The sequence below is a fragment of the Sebastes umbrosus genome, chromosome 6 (genome assembly GCF_015220745.1).
Source record: "Sebastes umbrosus isolate fSebUmb1 chromosome 6, fSebUmb1.pri, whole genome shotgun sequence".
Classification (NCBI taxonomy): Eukaryota; Metazoa; Chordata; class Actinopteri; order Perciformes; family Sebastidae; genus Sebastes; species Sebastes umbrosus.
Genome location: NC_051274.1, coordinates 18150291 through 18169923, shown reverse-complemented (window position 1 = coordinate 18169923; position 19633 = coordinate 18150291). Strand labels below are relative to the sequence as shown.

General features: G+C 41.2%; 1 protein-coding gene across 7 annotated transcripts in view; it reads left to right on the top strand.

Moving 5' to 3' along the window:
- Positions 1 to 18554, top strand: part of LOC119490219 (glutamate receptor-interacting protein 2-like) — a 36978-nt gene extending 18424 nt beyond the window's left edge. For 6 of the 7 annotated variants that reach the window (XM_037773462.1, XM_037773461.1, XM_037773464.1 and 3 more), the window contains 15 exons: positions 742 to 870; positions 1114 to 1275; positions 3446 to 3632; positions 7464 to 7609; positions 7695 to 7775; positions 8092 to 8155; positions 8578 to 8723; positions 10093 to 10237; positions 10532 to 10671; positions 11378 to 11560; positions 11645 to 11804; positions 12731 to 12845; positions 13194 to 13418; positions 15195 to 15341; positions 16555 to 18554. In XM_037773462.1, coding sequence (XP_037629390.1) covers positions 742 to 870; positions 1114 to 1275; positions 3446 to 3632; positions 7464 to 7609; positions 7695 to 7775; positions 8092 to 8155; positions 8578 to 8723; positions 10093 to 10237; positions 10532 to 10671; positions 11378 to 11560; positions 11645 to 11804; positions 12731 to 12845; positions 13194 to 13418; positions 15195 to 15341; positions 16555 to 16752 — 2228 coding nt within the window. In that variant the 3' untranslated portion in view covers positions 16753 to 18554. The other variant, XM_037773467.1, reaches the window with a different exon arrangement.
- Positions 18555 to 19633: the final 1079 nt, after the last annotated feature.

Here is a 19633-nt window from a genome sequence, read left to right as displayed (position 1 = left end):
AGGTGGGTGTCATACAGGAGGTCAGTTGTTTCTCTTTGAATGCTTCACAGATACCGTTTCACTGAATGAGACGCCTTTCAGAATTAACAATCTGTGCTCTCCATTTCATTCGAAAGTCAACCGACTTGCTAAAAAAACAACACATGAGTATGTGAGGATACAAGGAATAAATTAAACCATGTTATGACCAAACTGTCTGCCAGTCAGGTGCAGAAACAGACACCCTGCATCATCAGCAATCAAGCTTTCAGCTGTGCCCAATCATGCTCCAGCCACATGCCTCCTAACAGCCTGAATCACTTCCTGCTGCTGAACACAACAACACCATGCCCAGCAGTCAACTTCAGACTTGTTTTGCACCTTCTGGCTCTTTTGAAATTGAAATTATAAAAATGATCTCCAGTTTGCACTTAGCTTTTTGGAAGCTTGCTAGTAAAAGTAAGATGTGTTTTTTTTTTTTAGAGCACCCACTTCCCATTCAGCCAATTCAGCGCTGTGTGTCTAACTGATTCTCAGATGCTCATCAAAGTACATTAAACCACAGGATTTAATCTAGTGTACCATGACGAAAACATTAAATATCAATTACTCTGCTCCGAAATTCTCCTCCAGGCTCTGTGTGCTGTGGTACAGATTTAGACATGGGAATGAAAGCGTGATTTCACGGGTAGAATTTAGAAAAGTGCACAAACAGAGGATCTGGTTGACTTAATGGATGTGTTTGCCTCCTTGTTGCTGCAGTAAAAGTGCAGAAGAGCAACCATCATCACTGGGACCAAAGCAGCAACTACTGCCATCCCCCACATGCCAGCCACGGCAAGACATGGAGCAGCCCGAGCCACCCACACAACCAGCAGGACCACTGCAAATGTAAGTTATCACTTGTGACAGCACTGCAACACTGCTGCTGGCAAGGCGCCACAGCAGGAGCCTTTTCTTTCAGCACGTTTGTTAAATCTCTTCCAGGAGGTTTACTCCAACACTGTTTCCACAGTTCTGACTTTTGTTGCATGTTCCCATGAGCGTATGCTGCTGAATGAAAATGTCACGGTGATGTGGTTTAATATAACTGTACCAGGCTTTTGATACATGTAGTGCTATGTCTCCCTTCAGCTCTGGTGAGCGGTGGCTTCTCCCCTTCCTCCACAGCCACCTCAGGCTTCAGCAGCCAGGGGAGCAACACACTGCCCTGCCCCGTCCCTCCGGTCGCTCCCACAAGCCCTCGCAGTTCCACGGGCAAGAGGAGGAACAGGAAGAAGGACCACAAGAGCTCACGTATGACAAACCACCTGCCTTAATCCTTTTTTTTTTTTACTATATTAAAGGGTCAGTTCAACCAAATTAACCAAATAAATTCTATTAATTTGTCCACCCCTTTTATATCAATGAGGGTAGGCTAAAATAATAGTAACAGCGGTGCCGCTGTAGGGTTAGGGTTCTGGGGTGTTGAACCCTAACCCTAGGTTTTAAGACAAAAATTAATATTTTTATTTTCATAAACTGTATTTATTTTAATATAAATAAACAATTGGTCCCTGATATTGTTGGCTTAAAAGTGTTTAGTCAGTTTCACTACAGAGTTACAGGGGTGAAGAGTGTATTTCTTTCTTTCTTTCTTGCTGTATTTTTTCCCTCAATTTGTTACCACAATGCAGAAAATGAGGGAGGGCACCCATTGTCATTTTTTTAATTTAATTTTTTGTTTTATTTAATTCTTAGAGAGCAACCAGCGCCCCCCAGAAGGTGGCGCCCTAGGCGACCTCCTATATGGCCTATGCCTTAAAGCTTCAGTAGGCAACAATTTCTTGGCATCATTATGCAAAAATTACATAATAACCTTTCAGCATATTGTAATTCAAGTGTTCTGAGCGATAACTAGACTTCTACACCTCCTCATGGCTCTGTTTACAGGCTTTAAAAAAATTTAACAGGTCATTTCAGAGAGAAAGCATTTCTATTGGCTGTATCTGGCTGGTGGGCGGTGCTCGGTATTTTCTGCTACAGCTAAACAGTACACTACAAGATGTTTCTGAAAACATTTGAGGGGAGAAATAGGCATTACAGTAACAGAAACAGAATTCATATTTGATCAGCGCTGACTAGTTTGACCGTCTGAGTTCACGAGTGATTGACAGCTGCTCAGAGACGGCAGACTCACGCTCTGGTTGTTTTCCTCTGGTCTGTGAAATCTTGCAGATGCCATTAGGAGCACCGGAGGACACAGAGGCACATGATTTTTTTTCAGATTACATGTCTCATGCACTTCTCTCAACATATAGTGGCCGTTTTATAAAAATAACTTTTTAAAATCGTATTTGCTCCATTTCTACCTACTGCAGCTTTAAGCCGGCCCTGGAAACACCTCACTGTATGTAATGCAGGACCGTTGTATCAGACTGCATTACTTTTAGCTAGAAGTACCTAATAATAAACTGTTGATAAAATTTCTGCCTCCAACTTAATCAAATGGAGGTGAAAGGGATTTGTTTGTGATGTTCAAAGCATTGAACACGTCTCTCCAGACATCTCTGTAATCCAAAAACACCGTCTTATTACTTTTATTTTGCAGTTTGATATGAAGGTTTCATTTCCTAAAACAGATATCTCCATTTTTCTTTATTTTCCTAAATCATGTTTTTATTGTTGTCTCTGTGTCAGACCTGTGATAGTCTGGCGACCCGTCCAGGGTGTAGCCTGCTTTTTGCCCAATGTCAGCTGGGATCGGCTCCAGCCTGCCCGCGACCCTGAATAGGATAAGTGGTTACAGATAATGGGTGGAAGGATGGATGTTTTTTTTGCACTGTAGGGAATATCAATCAACCTGGTGTGTATTCATTTTAGCCTCAGCTGTCCTTTGTTTAGTGTGAATCAGCAAATGTTGCCATGCTAAAACGCTGAACTTGGACGATAACATTGTAAACATTATACCTGCTAAACATCAGCATGGTCAATATGAGCAAATAAAAATAAAAGGTCAAATAAAAGAAAAAACTATCTGCAGGGCGAGATACCACAAGCGGTATATCATCTTCACACATTGATTGAATTTTACGAGATGATGGAAATAATATATTGGAATTCTTAATTTGGGTGGTGTTCCCCTTTAAATGAGAAAATATTATAGTTTTTTGTTATTTTTTTTTTGTAACTTAGGTGAACTAACCCTTTAAAAATGTGTTGCAGTGCTGTTGAAACACCTTTCCCTCCTGTTTCGCCCCCTCACTGTGTGAACAGACTTGACTGATCACTGACGTAAACACGACTGACGTAAACCCTGATAAGTGACTCATTCCCTCTCCATTCTCATGTTGTCTCTGTGGGTACATGTCTCTTACCCGCCTCCGCTTTTTGTCTCCCACTATCCCTCTCTTGCTCCATTTATCTGCCACTTCTCCACTAATATCTTTCTCTGATGGGTCCCCTCCCTCCCCTCCCTGTCCCACAGTATCTCTGGCGTCCAGTTCTGTCGGCCCAGGGGGGCAGGTTTTTCATGTGGAAACGAGCGAGGTCTTCCTGAGGGGGGATCCGCTCACAGGTTTTGGGATCCAGCTGCAGGGGGGTGTCTTTGCCACAGAAACCCTGTCTGCTCCCCCAGTCATCCGCTTTATTGAGCCCGACAGCCCAGCTGAGAGGTAACACACTGAGACACCTAACGAGTAAACAAGTATCATATAGGGAGTCACCTTGAACTAGACGGCCCAGTGCTAATCATTCAGCCACATGTGAAAAAAGTCTAATTTTAACCTCAATGTCTCAATGAGTAATTCAGCTGAAGGCATTGGAGCTGAATGTGTCTAATGCTGTGGTTCGCATATGTGGGGTCCTGACCTACAGTCGCAGTCACAAGATGATTAAAAGGAGAGAAAAACATACTATTTTATGAAAAGTTATGCTTATTTTTTCAGACTTTCATCTAATCTTGCAGGATCTATGGATGGCAATGTTGGTCTGTCGGTCAGTCGGTCCGCCACTTTGGTCCACATTGAAATATCAAAATAACTAGTGTCATGTAATTTTGTACAGACATTCATGTTACCCAGGGGATGAATCCTACGGACTTAAGTGATCCCCTGACTCGGTGTGCTAATTAGCAAATGTTATCATTATAACACGTTAAACCAAGATGGTGAACACGGTACTCTCTCTCTCTCACGCTCTCTCTCACTCTCACTCTCACTCTCACTCAACCCAACCGGTCACGGCAGATGGCCGCCCACCCAGAGCCCGGTTCTGCTCCAGGTTTCTACCCGCTAAACGGGGAGTTTTTCCTGGCCACAGCGTGTTGCAATGCTCTTGGTGGGATCTCTTGTTGGGTCTCTAAACTATAGCGTACGGTCTTAGACCTGCTCTATAAATAAAACGTCTCGAGATAACTTCTGTTATGATTTGACGCTATATAAAAATAAATTGAATTGAATAGTATAGACCTTTTCAAACTTGACAACATAAACATTCTGAATGGACCTCTTTGTATTTCCTGTTCCAATGGTTGTTAATGCAGTAGCTGACAGGAAGTTAACTTGGACCAAAGCTGTTGCCCTAGCAACAGAATGGCAATGAAAAGGTCTATACCTGCTAAACATCAGTATGTTTGCGTTGTCGTTGTGTGCGTGTTAGCATGCTGACGTTAGCATTTAGCTCAAAGCACCATTGTACTTGTTTTTCTTCATCTTTACAAATTATTCAAATAAAACATTACAAAAACAGTCTTGGTCGCAACTGATAGACATACTGTATATAACTGGTAACAAGGGTTGCGCCCAAAATTCCATACTAACATGCTATTTAGTACGCTGAAACAGTGTGAGGTTTTTTAGTATGTTCGAGACCTTGGTATGAAACCAATAGTACGCGAATTGCATACTATTTCTGGTGAAATATTACAGTATGCAATGCTGGACACTACGGCGGCATAAATTAACCACAATGCAATGCCGTAGTGACAACAATGTTCATAACTGACTTTGACAGACAGCTCTGTAACATCAATAACGCTTCAATCTAAGGGGTACTCATTGGTTGCAATCTGCAACCACACCACTAGATGTTGCCAAATGCTACACACTGTACGTTTTAAGGAGTCACAAGCCAAAAAAAGCATTCAGTGCTTGTCAGCTCTTGGCATGGTAACGGTTTATTTCCTTAGTGAGGGAGGTCATTGCCCAAAATGTCATGAGGTCAACAAATGATCTCAGCAACTTATAATGACAGTTACTTTAGTCTTGATTGTGTTTCTGACAAGCTTCAAGGAGCAGTAAGTCATCCCCAGTGGTGGATTTATCACACATCATACATGAGGCGTTGATGCAGCCAGTGTTTGTTTTTGTTTTAATGGTGAAAATCCCCTTTTATTGGTATTTAGTATTGTATTGATCAAGACTGCATGTTGCGGTCTAATTAACACACAGCTCTGATCAGGACAGTGTGTCGTATCTGTCCTTGTCTTGCAAGATTAATGATGGTGTCTGTGCCGACGCTGCAGAGCCGTGTCCCCTGGGTCTTGTAACACGATGTAGTCCAGCAGCAGTTGGACAGGAGTGAGCAGTACAGCATCCGACTGTGATGTTGGTGTCTCACTCTCTCCACACAAGGTTAATGAGCGGCGGTGGTTAGTGAATTAATATCAGTTGACAGTGCTTCGGTGTTTGCCCTTGCAATTAGGGGTCTGATTAAATGTGTGATATGTGGGATTTTGTTTTCTGTACGAGTGCTCGCTTTGCTGAGGTTATTTTCCAAGTTCAAATAAGGTCAGTGTTCAGTGTGTTTATGTTGAGCCCAGAGGCCTTATCATTTTAAAGATGGCATTTTAAACCCTCAGCCTATGTGACATGTGGTGTCACATACGCTGAATGTGTCACTCGTCAAAATCCTCTCACTTCAAGCAGAAATCCAAAGCATTGCTGATGTTAGTGTGGCTATATTATTATTATTATTATTATTACTATGAACATTATTATTGAAACCATTAGCAGATGATATTAAAACCATTAGTAGGTTAATCGATTAGTTAATCAACAGGAAATGTATTATCCAAGTCATTTATCAATCCAAAAAAAGACAAACATTTGCTGCCTCTTAAATGTGAGAAAATTGTGTTTTTTAGTTTTATATAATTTTGAATTCCATATTTTACATTTTGGACCTTTTGTTGGACAAAACAAGGAAGCTGGGGAAGACTCGTTTCTGCAAAAAAAAGAAGCTGAAGTTGGTTAGGCGCTCGTTCCTCTGAGGAACTTTAAAGTTCTACTTGGCTTATACAGTATTTTTATGCCGACAGGTGTCTCTGTTATTTTGTCCACCCCATTTATATCAATGAGGGTAGGCTGAATAACAAAAATCCCTCTCTATGTATTGCAATACAGTTCAACTGCACCACAAAATGACCATACAGTCAAATCAACACCTCTGTAAAACAATTTCAGCAAACAATTTAATAACCTGCATGAAGGTAGGATTTAATGCAGAACTTATACACCGATCAGCCAGAACATTAAGACCACTGACAGGTGAAGTGAATAACATTGATTATCTTGTTACAATGGCACCTGGCAGTTGGTGGGACATATTAGGCAGCAAGTGAACATTTTGAACTTTGTGTTGGAAGCAGAAAAAATGGGCAAGCATAAGGATATGAGCGACTTTGACCAGGGCCAAATTGTGATGGCTAGACGACTGGGTCAGAGCATCTCCAAAACTGCAGCTCTTGTGGGATGTTCCCAGTCCAAAGTGGTCAGGACCTACCAAAAGTGCGCCAAGGAAGGAAAACCGGTGACAGGGTCAGACCCAAGGCTCATTGATGCACGTGGGGAGCGTAGGCTGGCCCGTGTTATCCGATGCAATAGAAGAGCTACTGTAGCTCAAAGTGATGAAAAAGTTGATGGAAAGGTGTCAGAACACACAGTGCATTGCAGTTTGATGCGTATGGGGCTGCTTAGCCACAGACCGGTCAGGGTGCCCATGCTGTCATAATGTTATGGCTGATCGGTGTATATTAGATTGCATTAGATTTAGCCAGGTGTACCTAATAAACTGGTAGTGTATACCGTATATGTCATTTGTTCTCAGTTCTCTCTTTTAAAAGAGATCTTGATCTCAGTGAGACCTCCTGGATGAATAAAGCTTAATTAACTAACTTTTTTTGAAGACATAACCATGGGCTCGGGGAAATTGTGCTGGTCATTTTTCACTTTTGGATTGGGGAAAAATCAACATACAGTATTAATCAATAATTTGAATAATCGTTAGTTGCAGCCCTAGTTGAAATATGATCCATTTTATTTATTTAACAAGATTTATTTTATCATTCTGTTACATGTACACCCTATTACATTTCTTATAAACATTTATATACAAATTTATTATTACTATAAGAACTGTTGTAGTGGAAAAACACTGGAGCTTCATAGGAGCTTTAACTTTATTTCCACTGTATTGCTTTTTCATGTGCTTGTTTCTGTGTGCAGGTGTGGGCTGCTGCAGGTCGGGGACAGACTTTTGTCCATTAACGGGATCCCGACTGAAGATGGCACTCTGGAGGAAGCCCATCAGCTGCTCAGAGACTCAGCCCTGGCCAATAAGGTCACAGTGGATATTGAGTTTGATGTCGCAGGTATCACATTGTGAAGATAAATTCTTATTGTGAGATCTCTGGTGCCTTCCTCCTTACATTTATCTTCACTTTATATCCCAATTAGAGTCAGTGGTTCCCAGCAGTGGCACCTTCCACGTTAAATTACCCAAGAGGAGAGGAGTGGAGCTGGGCATCACCATCAGTGGTGAGTTTGTTAGGAGCGAGTTATACAGCAGGGGGCAATGTTGCTCAATAATACTGCACAGACCTGCACGCTGCAAATCTCCTTTGAATCAATGTTCTGTGATCCATAAACCTCCACGAGGGTGCATACCTCATTACCTCTGAATAATGCTGGCCTGTACCAGCATTCATCATTACTCTTTGTGCTCTGAATAAACAGGAAGCCGAGTGAGATTAGTGCAACAAAAATTAAAAGGAAGTTGAGTGATTTTTCAAATGGTTTTATCCTTATATCATACAACCCTAAATTATGTTATATTGTTCTTCTGTTTTACCAGCAAGTAAGAAACCTGGCAAGCCCCTCATCATCTCTGACATCAGAAAAGGAAGCATAGCCCACAGGTATGTCCTAACATTACACAGAGCTCATAATATTTTATAGCTCTCAGTCGCAGCACTTTCACATAAACATTTTATTTTGTAAATACAAAAGCGGTTTGTTGCTTTCAGGTGACACATTATTTCCATTCAGGTTGAGCTAGGTTTTCTAGGCTCATGTGGGATTATATCATCACCAAAATAAAACTGTTTTGTGAATCCACTGTGTAATATTTACCTAATTGGATTGAGCTATCAAAACTGGATCAGTAGGGCAGAGCAGCTACATTTCAGCAGGGCTCAGTGCTGATCAGGTTGAGGGTGAGGTGACGGTCACCCCTCAATGATCCCACTGGGACAACAACGCTAATAGGATTCTCATATGAGTCAGGAGGAGCAGCTCTCTGGTCCCAGTTAGTAGATTTTTGTGGTCTTGTGTCTGGTAGAACAGGCACTCTGGAGCCCGGAGACCGGCTGCTGGCCATCGACAGCGTGCGTCTGGAGAACTGCACCATGGAGGACGCCATGCACGTCCTGCATCAGGCCGAGGACATGGTCAAACTCAGAATCCAGAAAGACGAGGACAACATTGGTACATTAATCCCTGAAAACATCAAACATGCATCCTGTGTATGAGCATTGGTGAAAAGTAACCATGCACATTTACTCTTTTTACTTTTTAAAAACACGTAAGCTTATAAAATACATTGTCAAAGATTAAACTAGTGGTTCCTTTTTAGCTGTTGGCCCTGTACAAAAGCGCTGTATTTTTCCACTCGACGCATTTTGAAAGTCTATAAGCCCTAGCACTTCCACCAACAACACGAGAGTTCCTCTTTTGAACTTCTCCAAAACAAAGACAAGAGAGAGAGGTCAAAACAAAACAAAAAAAAACTGAACTGAAATTTGTGTAGCTGAACTTTTTTTTAACTTGTTTTTTTTCTGCTTTCCAACCCCATTAATCATCTCATGACCCCTCAGATTTTCTTGTGACCTTTTGTAGGGGGCCTGACCCCAAAGTGGGGAACCACTGAACAAGGGCTGCCAGTAACAATCATTTGCTTTAACGATTCTTTTTTTCTCTTTTCAATAATCGATTCATTGTTCATTTAGGAAATTAGAAGAAATGTCTATCACAGGTTCAAAGAGCCCAAGTATTTTTGTTTTGTCAGCCAACCGTCAAAACTCCAAATATATCCAGTTTAACAGTTCTCAATACCCAGAGCATTAATATAGCAGCAAACAACTATTGTATATGTAAAGATATAGAGGAGTTATGTCCACCTGAGTAGAGAATGAAGTCACTCTCCCTCTGTGTGTGTTTTAATCCTCGCTTTGCTGACATATTGCATGCTTTTAGTGTATGATCGTGCATGTTAGCGTGGGCCACTGGTTAGCTCACGGCCGCCACTCTGCACTGCGCTCTTACGGCGGTTATAGCTGATAACGCCGTCCCGAGCGACAGCGCAGCTGCAGAAGCGTAGAGCCCAGCCTCTGGTTCCCCCTCAGGTTAACACTGTTATCTCTGTCTGCTTTATTTTAATGTTAGCGCTGTTAGCACTGCTAACTATGAGCCGTGGGCTCAGCTGTCGCCATGCTGACAGCCGTGCGAAGTCAATAAAAATGCTCCCAATCTTGCATTTAGCGCCTTTGATAACATGGAAAATTTAGAAAACTATTAATAATCAGTGAAATTACGTAGTTTACTAGACGTAGTTGAGTATTTTTAAATTGTTGTATTGGTACTTTAACTTACGAAAAGGGTGTTCCTCCACTGTATATAAGAGATACAATATTCAAAGGCAGTAAAATGAGAAGAGGTAATGCTCTGTTGGATTAAATAGCTGCTATTCATCCATTTGCAAAACTTTTATTTTACATATTTTATCATGTAGGTATTCTATCTTCACAGGGTTTATATTGTCTTTATAATCTTGTACATGGTGTCTCCTGTGCTGTAGATGAGTTGGAGATGTCAGGCTCTATTATCTACACCGTCGAACTGAAGAGGTATAACGGACCACTGGGCATCACCATCTCTGGCACAGAGGAGCCCTTTGACCCCATCGTCATTTCTGGCCTCACAAAGAAAGGCCTGGCAGAGAGGTGAGAGGAGGGCAGAGGTGAGGAATGACAAGGTCGGGGCTAAACATAGTTATTTGAGAAGATGGTGACACTTGTCAGGCTGAGGCTAGTTAAATCTGTAGTGGCCCCCTTTGGAAACAAATACAAAAAACAAGACCGTAAACAATGTCTGTCTCGTAATTTTCTGTAACAAGAAGCCTCTTTGTTTCCGTCCCAGTCGGCGCCCTGGCAGCCTGACAGGGTTCCCGGCCCATCGGTCGGTACTGTCTGGTATTCTCTGGTAGCACTGTCTCCTCTGCTCTCCTCACCCTGCAGGACCGGGGCTATTCATATAGGGGACCGAGTCCTGGCCATCAACGGGGTCAGTCTGAAAGGAAAGCCACTGAGCGAGGCCATCCATCTCCTGCAGATGGCCGGGGAGTCCGTCACCCTTAAGATTAAAAAAAAAGCCGACCGTATGTTGTTGTTTTTTTGTATGAACTTGTTTTTAATTTCCTTTTGATTACTCGTTGTGTTTTGGAAAAAATATCTGACAAATACAGCTGCAGAATTGAGACAAAAACAAACAAACAAACAAACAGCAAAGACAAACACAGAAAAAGGAAAAAAATCATTAAAACAAATGGAAGGTGAATAGACAATAAGGTTGCATTATGACACTCACTTCATCAACATTCACTTTTTCACATTTTATTTTGTTTGTTTCATGTGCTTAAAACATTTTTTGTCTATAGTTTATGTGTCTATCTATAGTATTTATGTTTCCATAGTTTTAGTCTGTAAGTAATCTAACTTTTCCTCTCTCCTGTGGAAGGAGCATCCTAGCTGATGTACATTCCCTTCGTCCTTCACCGATCATACGTCGTCCTCCTCTTCATCTCATAGCAGGAAGGCAAACTTGTATAAGTCAAACACAGCGCTTTACAGGAGAAGGAAAAGAGAAAGAGAAGTTAAACATTTATAAAAAAAAAGACAAACCATAAAAAAGAATGGTTGTAAATTAAAGAAAGCATGTTTCATTATGCTTTTTTAAATAAATTTGCATTGATTTAGCTTCTTCTGGGGCTTAAAGGCAGCGAAAGTGTTTTATTTTTTGCCTTTTGAAAATGACAGGAAGTGCACGAGTTCTTGATTTAATGATGATTTGACTCGCATTCCCAGAGTCTGATGGCCGGCGGCCTACGGACAGAGAAGCTGGGTTTTTAAGTGACACAGAGGACGACCTGACAGACTCCCAGAAGACCAGTAAACACTCAGAGGTCTACTCCGCCACTCTGCCCAGTATAGACTCTGCAATGAGCTCCTGGGATAGCTCAGGGTTTGACGCAGGCTACGGCAGCCAAGGTGAGGTCCGCTGGATGCTTACTGTATATAAATTACCCATTACATCTTACATCTAATGAGGTCAGTGGATTTCTTTCTTTTCAGGGACGTATCTTCACAAAGCATCCGACATATTGCTCAACCCAAATGAGTGGCGACGCACAAAGCACAGGAGCCAAACCAGTTCCAGCTCTGCAGGCCTAGTCCACCACGCAGCGCTGTATGATGGGAGATTCACTGAGGACGAGTGGGACAAGATACCTGGGTGAGTGCTCAGGCCTGCAGGTTTACTTCCTGTCGACATCTCGTTTCATGTCAGTGCAGCTTTAAGTGTTTTTGATTTCACGGTAGAGGGCATATTTGATTTAAATCATATTCTGTGTACAAGCAGTGGTGGAAAAGTAACCAAGTACATTTATTCAAGAACTACACTTCTCATGTTTTAGATGTCTATAAATTGTTAGCAAAGAGAAATTTCACCTCTAAACTTCTGACATTGTTTCATTGAAATTGAAGCTTAAAGAGGTAAATTATCCAATATTGTATGGTACTTTTACTTAAGTAAAGGATGGGAGTACTTTTCCACCACTGTGTATAAATAAGAGCTTCTGTGATTTTTCTTTTCCCCTCTTTGGGTTCATTGATGAAAGCAAACTGCACTGTCTGAATTATTTTCTCTTCATTTTGTGTTGTATGCTTTCATGTTGTGCTCTTCCAAAACTGTCCTTTTTCTCTTCTTTCTCAGGTATTCTCTCTCTCATCTGCTTTACTAACTGCCCACGAGCTCTTTGGTGTTTCACATAGATGCATCTTTTTCTGTCACCCCCTTGTCCACAACAAAAAACGTTTCCACAAAAAGCACCTAAAGCGCCCAAGGATACATCAGCCTTATCTGTCTCCTCACACTTGACTTCTTTTTTTTTCTGAACTTTTGTGTCACATGCTTTCAATTTTCTGCTTTTTTTGGGGGGGGTCGAACTCTTTCAAAGGCTTTATCTAATCTAGCGGACTCCTCGGCGTTCGCCTCAAGTGAGAGAATTCACAGTAAAAACCTTCAATGTGGAGATTTTCAAAGGGATTCTCCAGCACGCAGCCCCAAAAACTGCATTTCCCATGCTGCCTTTTGTAAGCGGCACCGGCCCACGAGACCCGCAGGGCTGCTCTCATGTTCTGGTTCCTGCGTTGTCATAGATTCATCAGCCCCCCTCGTTGCCATGGCACCCTGAACCAGGATGACAGCTTCTGGTCCCAGGCTCTGCAGGACCTCGAGACCTGCGGCCAGTCAGGGATTCTCAGGGAGCTGGAGGTAGGCCTGCCCGTCATCCCCGCCCCCCTCCCTGCTCCTGGTTCCTCCACTCCTCCATCTGCTTTGTCCTACTCATGTATTCATAGACCGGTGTCGGCCTAAATGACCACGCCAGATGAAGCATTATGATAATCGCCAGAGTGTGTAATCTGTTATTAAATCTGACAAGACAGGCCGGGCACCTGCTGCCATACTGACCCAGGAAGGCTTTTATGCAATGCCCTGGCCTCTAATCAGGCTCTGTGTACACTTCATGAGATATTATTATGTTGTGCTTTCCAAATGGAAGTCCTTTTACTGTAATACATGATGCTCTAATACTCCCCTTTTGATTTTGTGCTCTTTCAGGCATCCATGACAGGTAGCGCTCTCAGTCTGTACCTAGAGGAAACCAAGACCAACGACGACTCGATGTTTCAGTCTGAAATTAGTCCCATTAAGCGGGAGGGAATGCACGGCGAGTTTAAGAGCAAAAGCAACCTGGACATGTCGACTGGAGCCAGAGACCTACCATCCCGGGGCGGAGGGGACCCCTCTGATATTTTATCCCCCACACCTCTGGCTCTGCACAAGGTAGCTCCGTTAGGGAATACTTCTACTTTGATATTCGTCCTGTCATATCTGATATGATTCTCATAAACATCAGTATTCATCATCAGATTGATCCTACCCTTGATCCCAAAACTAGATTACTGTTCCCCAATATTTTATCATCATTTTAAAAACATACAAGTTAGTGATAATGTACAGCGAGCCAGTCATTGTTGTTAAATAAACCCTGAGAGGGCGATGCAGCACCCTGAAGGGTTTTATTTCACAACAATGACCTGCTATCTGCACATTATCCCGCTTATTACACAGCTAATTACTTAAGAAATCAATAATTTGACACAAAAATGATCCGCCAGAGTCCGGGATCAGAACTGCGTCCATTGCAACGGTCTGTTATAAAGAAATAACAGACCGTAGAACGCCGTGATTGACCAATCAGAATCGAGTATTCAACAAAGCTGTGTAATAAATAATAGATAGATAGATAGATAGATGGATGGATTTACTTTATTGATCCCAAATTGGGAAAGGATTGTGCTACAGCAGCAGTAGGAACAGTAAATACACGGTAAATATACATATCCACACTAGAGATATGGATATATCTATAGAATACACAATATAAATACTATATTAGAATACCCTATGAATATACCAAACTACTACAACTAACATATACAATATAAACATAGGATCACATACTATATACATCAACAGTGTGCAAATGTGTTGCTTTTTTAAATACAATTTAATGAGGTAGAGTGAAAAAAGTAAATTAACTATTAACTTTTCTATAGATATATTTGTAAAGGTGCACCCCATTTCCCAGACTTAGCCTAATGTTTTGATCCCCAGCAACAATTATAATGTTAAAAATATTAAAACTTTGTACCTTTTTATAATTTTTGTCCATTTTCTCCTCCTTTTTACCCGGTAATAATATTACTGTTGCCTGTAATTATTAAGAAGGTACTCAGTAATTTAAAAAATACTTACCTCTTAAACACAGTTATTATCCTTTATTACCCAACCCCCCCTCCTTTTCATATACTGTAGGTACCCAGTAAGTATTATATTGATACCCCATATGTACTATATAATTCTGCTGTAATCTAAGATAAAAATGCAATCATTGATTAATCAGTCAACTGCACTCACAGCTTGTTGATTGTGGTGCACACAACAGTGTCCTGAGGGACTCTACCCATAATGAAGTTTATACCTGCGTGCCTCCTTCACTTGCCTCACTGTGCCTGTCGGTACGGTGTAACTGGACCCAGTGGATACCTGGCCAGTCAGGACTTGCATTACGTGTACAAGAAAAATACACAACATTCATTATGCAGCATTACCTCAGCAGCAGCAGCACATGCTGTGACCCCAGCCTGTGCCCATTTACTCCCTGAAACGCCTGGTTTGGTTTCATCCGTGCATCTAACTGTGTGACGTTTGACGGAGGGACTGACTGGGCTGAAACTGGAGCAGGAATAACAAGAGCAGCACATCATCGTCCTGCTGTATGGAAATTAAACATGTTTTGGGTTGACACATCTTACATGATATCATGGAAAGTCATCTGTCAGCTGTTTCTTGTTAAACCTGCTACTGACCTTGATATAGTGTGGGTCTAAAATCATGATATCTAGCCATCTACCATAACTATTTTTGACCATCCTTTTTAAAAATCTGTTCCCCAAATACTAAATTGCTGAGTCCTTACATAAAAGCCTCTAGATATTTATGAACACGTGCTGTGCTGTACACGCTGTGTAACTCCAAGGTCCCCTGTGTTTGCAGGTGTCTATGAGGAAGGACCTTGAGAGCCACGACTTTGGTTTCAGTGTATCCGATGGCCTCCTGGAGAAAGGGGTTTATGTCAACATGATCCGCCCCGATGGCCCCGCTGACCAGGCAGGGTTAAAACCTTTCGACCGCATTCTTCAGGTACTGTTTTAAAGAAATTTGACATTTTTTATAAATTTGCTTGTTCGCTTTCTGGCGAGAGTTAGATGAGAAGATCAATAACACACTCACACAGTACACTAAATATGAAGATACAGCTTGCAACTGATTATCTTAGCTAAGCTAAGATAACCGTCTCCTGGCTCTATTGGGAAATACGCTTATTCACTTTCTTGCAGAGAGTTAGATGAGAATAATGATATCACTCTCACAGTCGAGAGTGGTATCGATCTTCTCATCTTTCCATAACTATACAGCACTCTTTCTGTATTTTTTTTGCCTTTTTCCTTCTTCACTTTGTATTATTCTGCCAAGACATAAGTGCAAGACTTGAGAGAATAACCAAAGTCAACACAAATTAGATGAACCCCACCTGCTTTTAATAATAATTATTACACAGCTTTGTTGAATACTAGATTCTGATCGGTCAATCACAGCGTTCTGCGGTCTCTTATTTCTTTACAGCAGACCTTTGCTATGTATAACAGACCGTTGCTATGGGCGCAGTTCTGATGTCGGACTCTGGCGCACCGTTTTTGTGTAAAATTATTGATTTCTTTAGTAAGTAACCGTGTAATAAGCGGGATAATGTACAGCTAGCCGGTTATTATTGTGGAATAAACCCCTTCAGGTTGACGCATCGCCTTGTCGTGGTTTATTTCACAACAATGACCGGCTCGTTGTACATTATCCCTTACTTATAGTTTAAGATTCATTTTCTGTACTTATACGAAAATTTTGAATAAAATCCTATATCACATTAGAAATACTGAAAATCACTAACAAAATTTTAACAATTAATCCCTCATCTCAGCCCTTCAAACTCAGTGTAACTTGTCTCTGTATACACTTAAAATTGGGGGGTTCTGCTAAATGTTGCTTTCTTTTTATGAAATATTCATAAAACCTTTTTAAAAATAGGTTTGTTGTTTATTATTTTATTCTATTATTGTTTCTCCGTTTGTCTTTATGTTATTTTATTGTCTCTTTATCCTCACAGTGTGGGTCAGCTAAACCGTTTCTAAACTGATTCAGGCCCACAGCCAGTCATCTTTATTCTGTTTTTCCCACTTACACCTAAATTAAACTCACCAATAAAGCAATAATCAAATTTCCCCCAATGTCAAACTATGCCTTTTAAATAAATGTGAATGTAGTAGCATGACGAGTGATTTATTTGACTCTAATCTTGCAGGTGAACCGTGTCCGGACCAGGGACTTGGACTGTTGTCTAACTGTGCCCCTAATTATAGAGGCAGGAGACGGCCTGGACTTGGTCATTAGCAGGAATCCGCTGGCAGCAGCAGACACCGGGCTGCCCGACGACTGTGACGAACCCTCAAACTCACTGTTCTGCTTCCAGGAGCACAGGACCAACAGCATCGCCCTGTGACCACAAAGATAAGACGCTAGCTGTTTTGAAACAGCGGGACCACACTCACACACACACAAAAGGTCATGCACGGTTTGTCACAAGGTACTTCTCAGACGGACCTCCTCACTCACACAGAGCATCTTCACAGAAAACAGCCACTCACAAAGTGCATGTGTTCACTGCTGCCAGTTTTAGTCACCGTGTTCACATGATGCAGTTCACAGGCGGCTCTGGCTTCAGGGCAGCCCCTCGCCCCACCCCCCCTTTCCTCTCCGGAGGCAAAGCCACATGCAGGGTTATATAACAAGGGGAGTCATAGCTTCTGACTGAGCCAGGATGTCAACACACACGCCTCAGCTCTGGAGACACACATGCACTGCATAAATTTACTATATTTTGCTTTAATGAGCTTCCATCGAAAAGAACATCTTTACTTTTATTGCACACACATGCAATTCTTTACATGTATATAAAACACACACACGCACGCAGGGTTTTAGTGGACTCAAGGTCCAAGGCACATTGGGCTTATTTAAGTTATTTCAGCCACAACTTGGCTCACTGCCCTCGTTTCCAGTCTCTCCCCCACAGTGCCCGCCCTACAGAAGGGACAGTGCCTCCAAATAGACAGAATGCTTTCCGCTACTTTTCCAAGTATCATTAGCTGTATTTTAAAGCCCCTTACATGTTGATACCAGGAATGCTTGTGAAGACACTCTACCCTTTCTGTTTTAACGTGGGCGTCCTTTGACTGAAAGGTTCTGAATGCTTCCAGAGAGACTCCACCGTTGTTGAGAGATATAATGTTTTTTGTTTTTTTAATGTTCCTGTCTGATGACTCAGCCACAGAGATATTGTTTCACATTCTGCACACGTTTCTTTCCAACACAGCATTTGCACATTTCACGTTCTATTAGTTCAAAACTCCCTTTCACTTTATTTCACGTTTCACTGTGTGAATCTCTGCATGTGCCATTACACCAGAATGACTTATGGGTTGTGGTCCATCACTGATTGCTTCCTTAAGCGAACTACATCCTTTCCCCAAGCAGGAGGATGAAATGCCTTTCAATTTTCAGTTTTGAATGATTTTCTTGTTTTCACTCCACATCTGACTGGATTGATGTTCCTCTCTGCAGTAGCTGTTTTTTCCTACCGATGTCTATGAGCATGTTAAGCATGCATAAGGTTCGTCCTCAGAAAGAAAGTAGCTCTCCCGTTATAACGAAACAGTACTTGGGTAATCTCTGTTTACTCCAACAGGATCTTTGTGAGAGTGCCCTCCCCCCTTTTTTATCACAACGTTGTGTTTTTATAAAGCTATTGTGTAACAAATCTGGCCTGCTGATCCAGCTGGAAATAAGAAACATGTTACGTTTCATGTGTTGGCTGATGTGAAGATGTTGTGAGATAGTTGCCCCGTTTAGCGCAAACTGATTAATCCATGGTGCGGCATTTTTTTTTTCAATCCGATTTCCGACTCATGTCTTATATTAAATGTCCTATTTTTAAGGTTTTGTATTAATTTAATGTATTGTATTTTTATTTAATGTATCATGGGTTTGCAGTGCTTTATTTTTATTTACAGTACATGCACATACAGTATAGTATCTTCATGTAAACTGTGATACTGAATGTGGCTGCACGTTGTTTGGTTGATTTCCACATCCTCCCTGAGTACGTCAGGAATCGTTTCAAAGGGACTTGAAAGATTTATTGGATATGATTTTATTTTTGTTATTTAATTTATTATAAACTAAGAAATGTATTTCTTTTTATGAGAATAAAGTTCATGAAACCATAGTTGGTTGGTTTCTCAACAGTGTGTGGTTCAATTTGGCTCTCCCCCCTCCTTTGCGTCAACACTTAGGTGTGATGCAATGTGTCACCACTTTGACCCAGACCGAAATGTCTCAACTATTTGACGGATTGCTGTGAAATTTAGATCCGACATTCATGTTTAACTCAAAATGAATTTGAACAACTTTGGTGACTTCATCTAGCAGCATATCCGGTCAATATCTAATGTGTCCAATACTTTGTTTTATGCCCAAATACCTGCAGAGCTAATGACATTCCCATCAGCCTCAGCTGCACTTTGTTTAGTACTAATTAGCAAATGTTAGCATGCTAACACACTAAACTACATTGTTGAAGATGTAAACATTATACATGCTTAACATCAGCATGTTAACATGGTCATTGTGAGAGTGTTAGCATGCAAATGTTAGCATTTAGCTAACATGACTTCTGTGCCCAAATACAGCCTCACTGAACCGCGATCCTGTATGTAGGTCTGTCACCATAACTACTTTTGTTGTTGTAATATATTGCCCCAGAAATAATTGCGATGAACAATATTATTGTCATTTTATGCCACTGATGTAATGATAATATAACCATATAATAATGCAAGTAAGCTACACCCTTTAAAAGAGCGATGAATGTCAATTCAAGATTTTCAGACATTGGAATGTGAACTTTTTTTTTAAATGTTCTAAATAAAACATAAAATAAAACCACCTAACCAAAAAAATAACTAAAATGTAACAATGTTAAAAAAAAAAAAAAATGCCTGCACAATGCCAGAGTCTTATAATAGTAGGGAAAACCCAGCAGTTCATTCTGGCATCATGTCGGCTAAAATGTTGATGACACTCCCATGTGAACAAACACGCATGTCAACACAACAGGCAAGATCGAGGTCAGCAAAAATGATCGAGGTCATGTCCATATATCGTGCGATAAGTCGATAACGTAAAAAGGATCGAGGTCATGTCCATATATCGTACAATAATGTATGTAGGCTATTGCATAAAAGTTTCATACTGTTTTAGCTCTTAAGAAATAAAAAAAACATACTTTACCATTTTATACTAACAGGACATGATACAATATG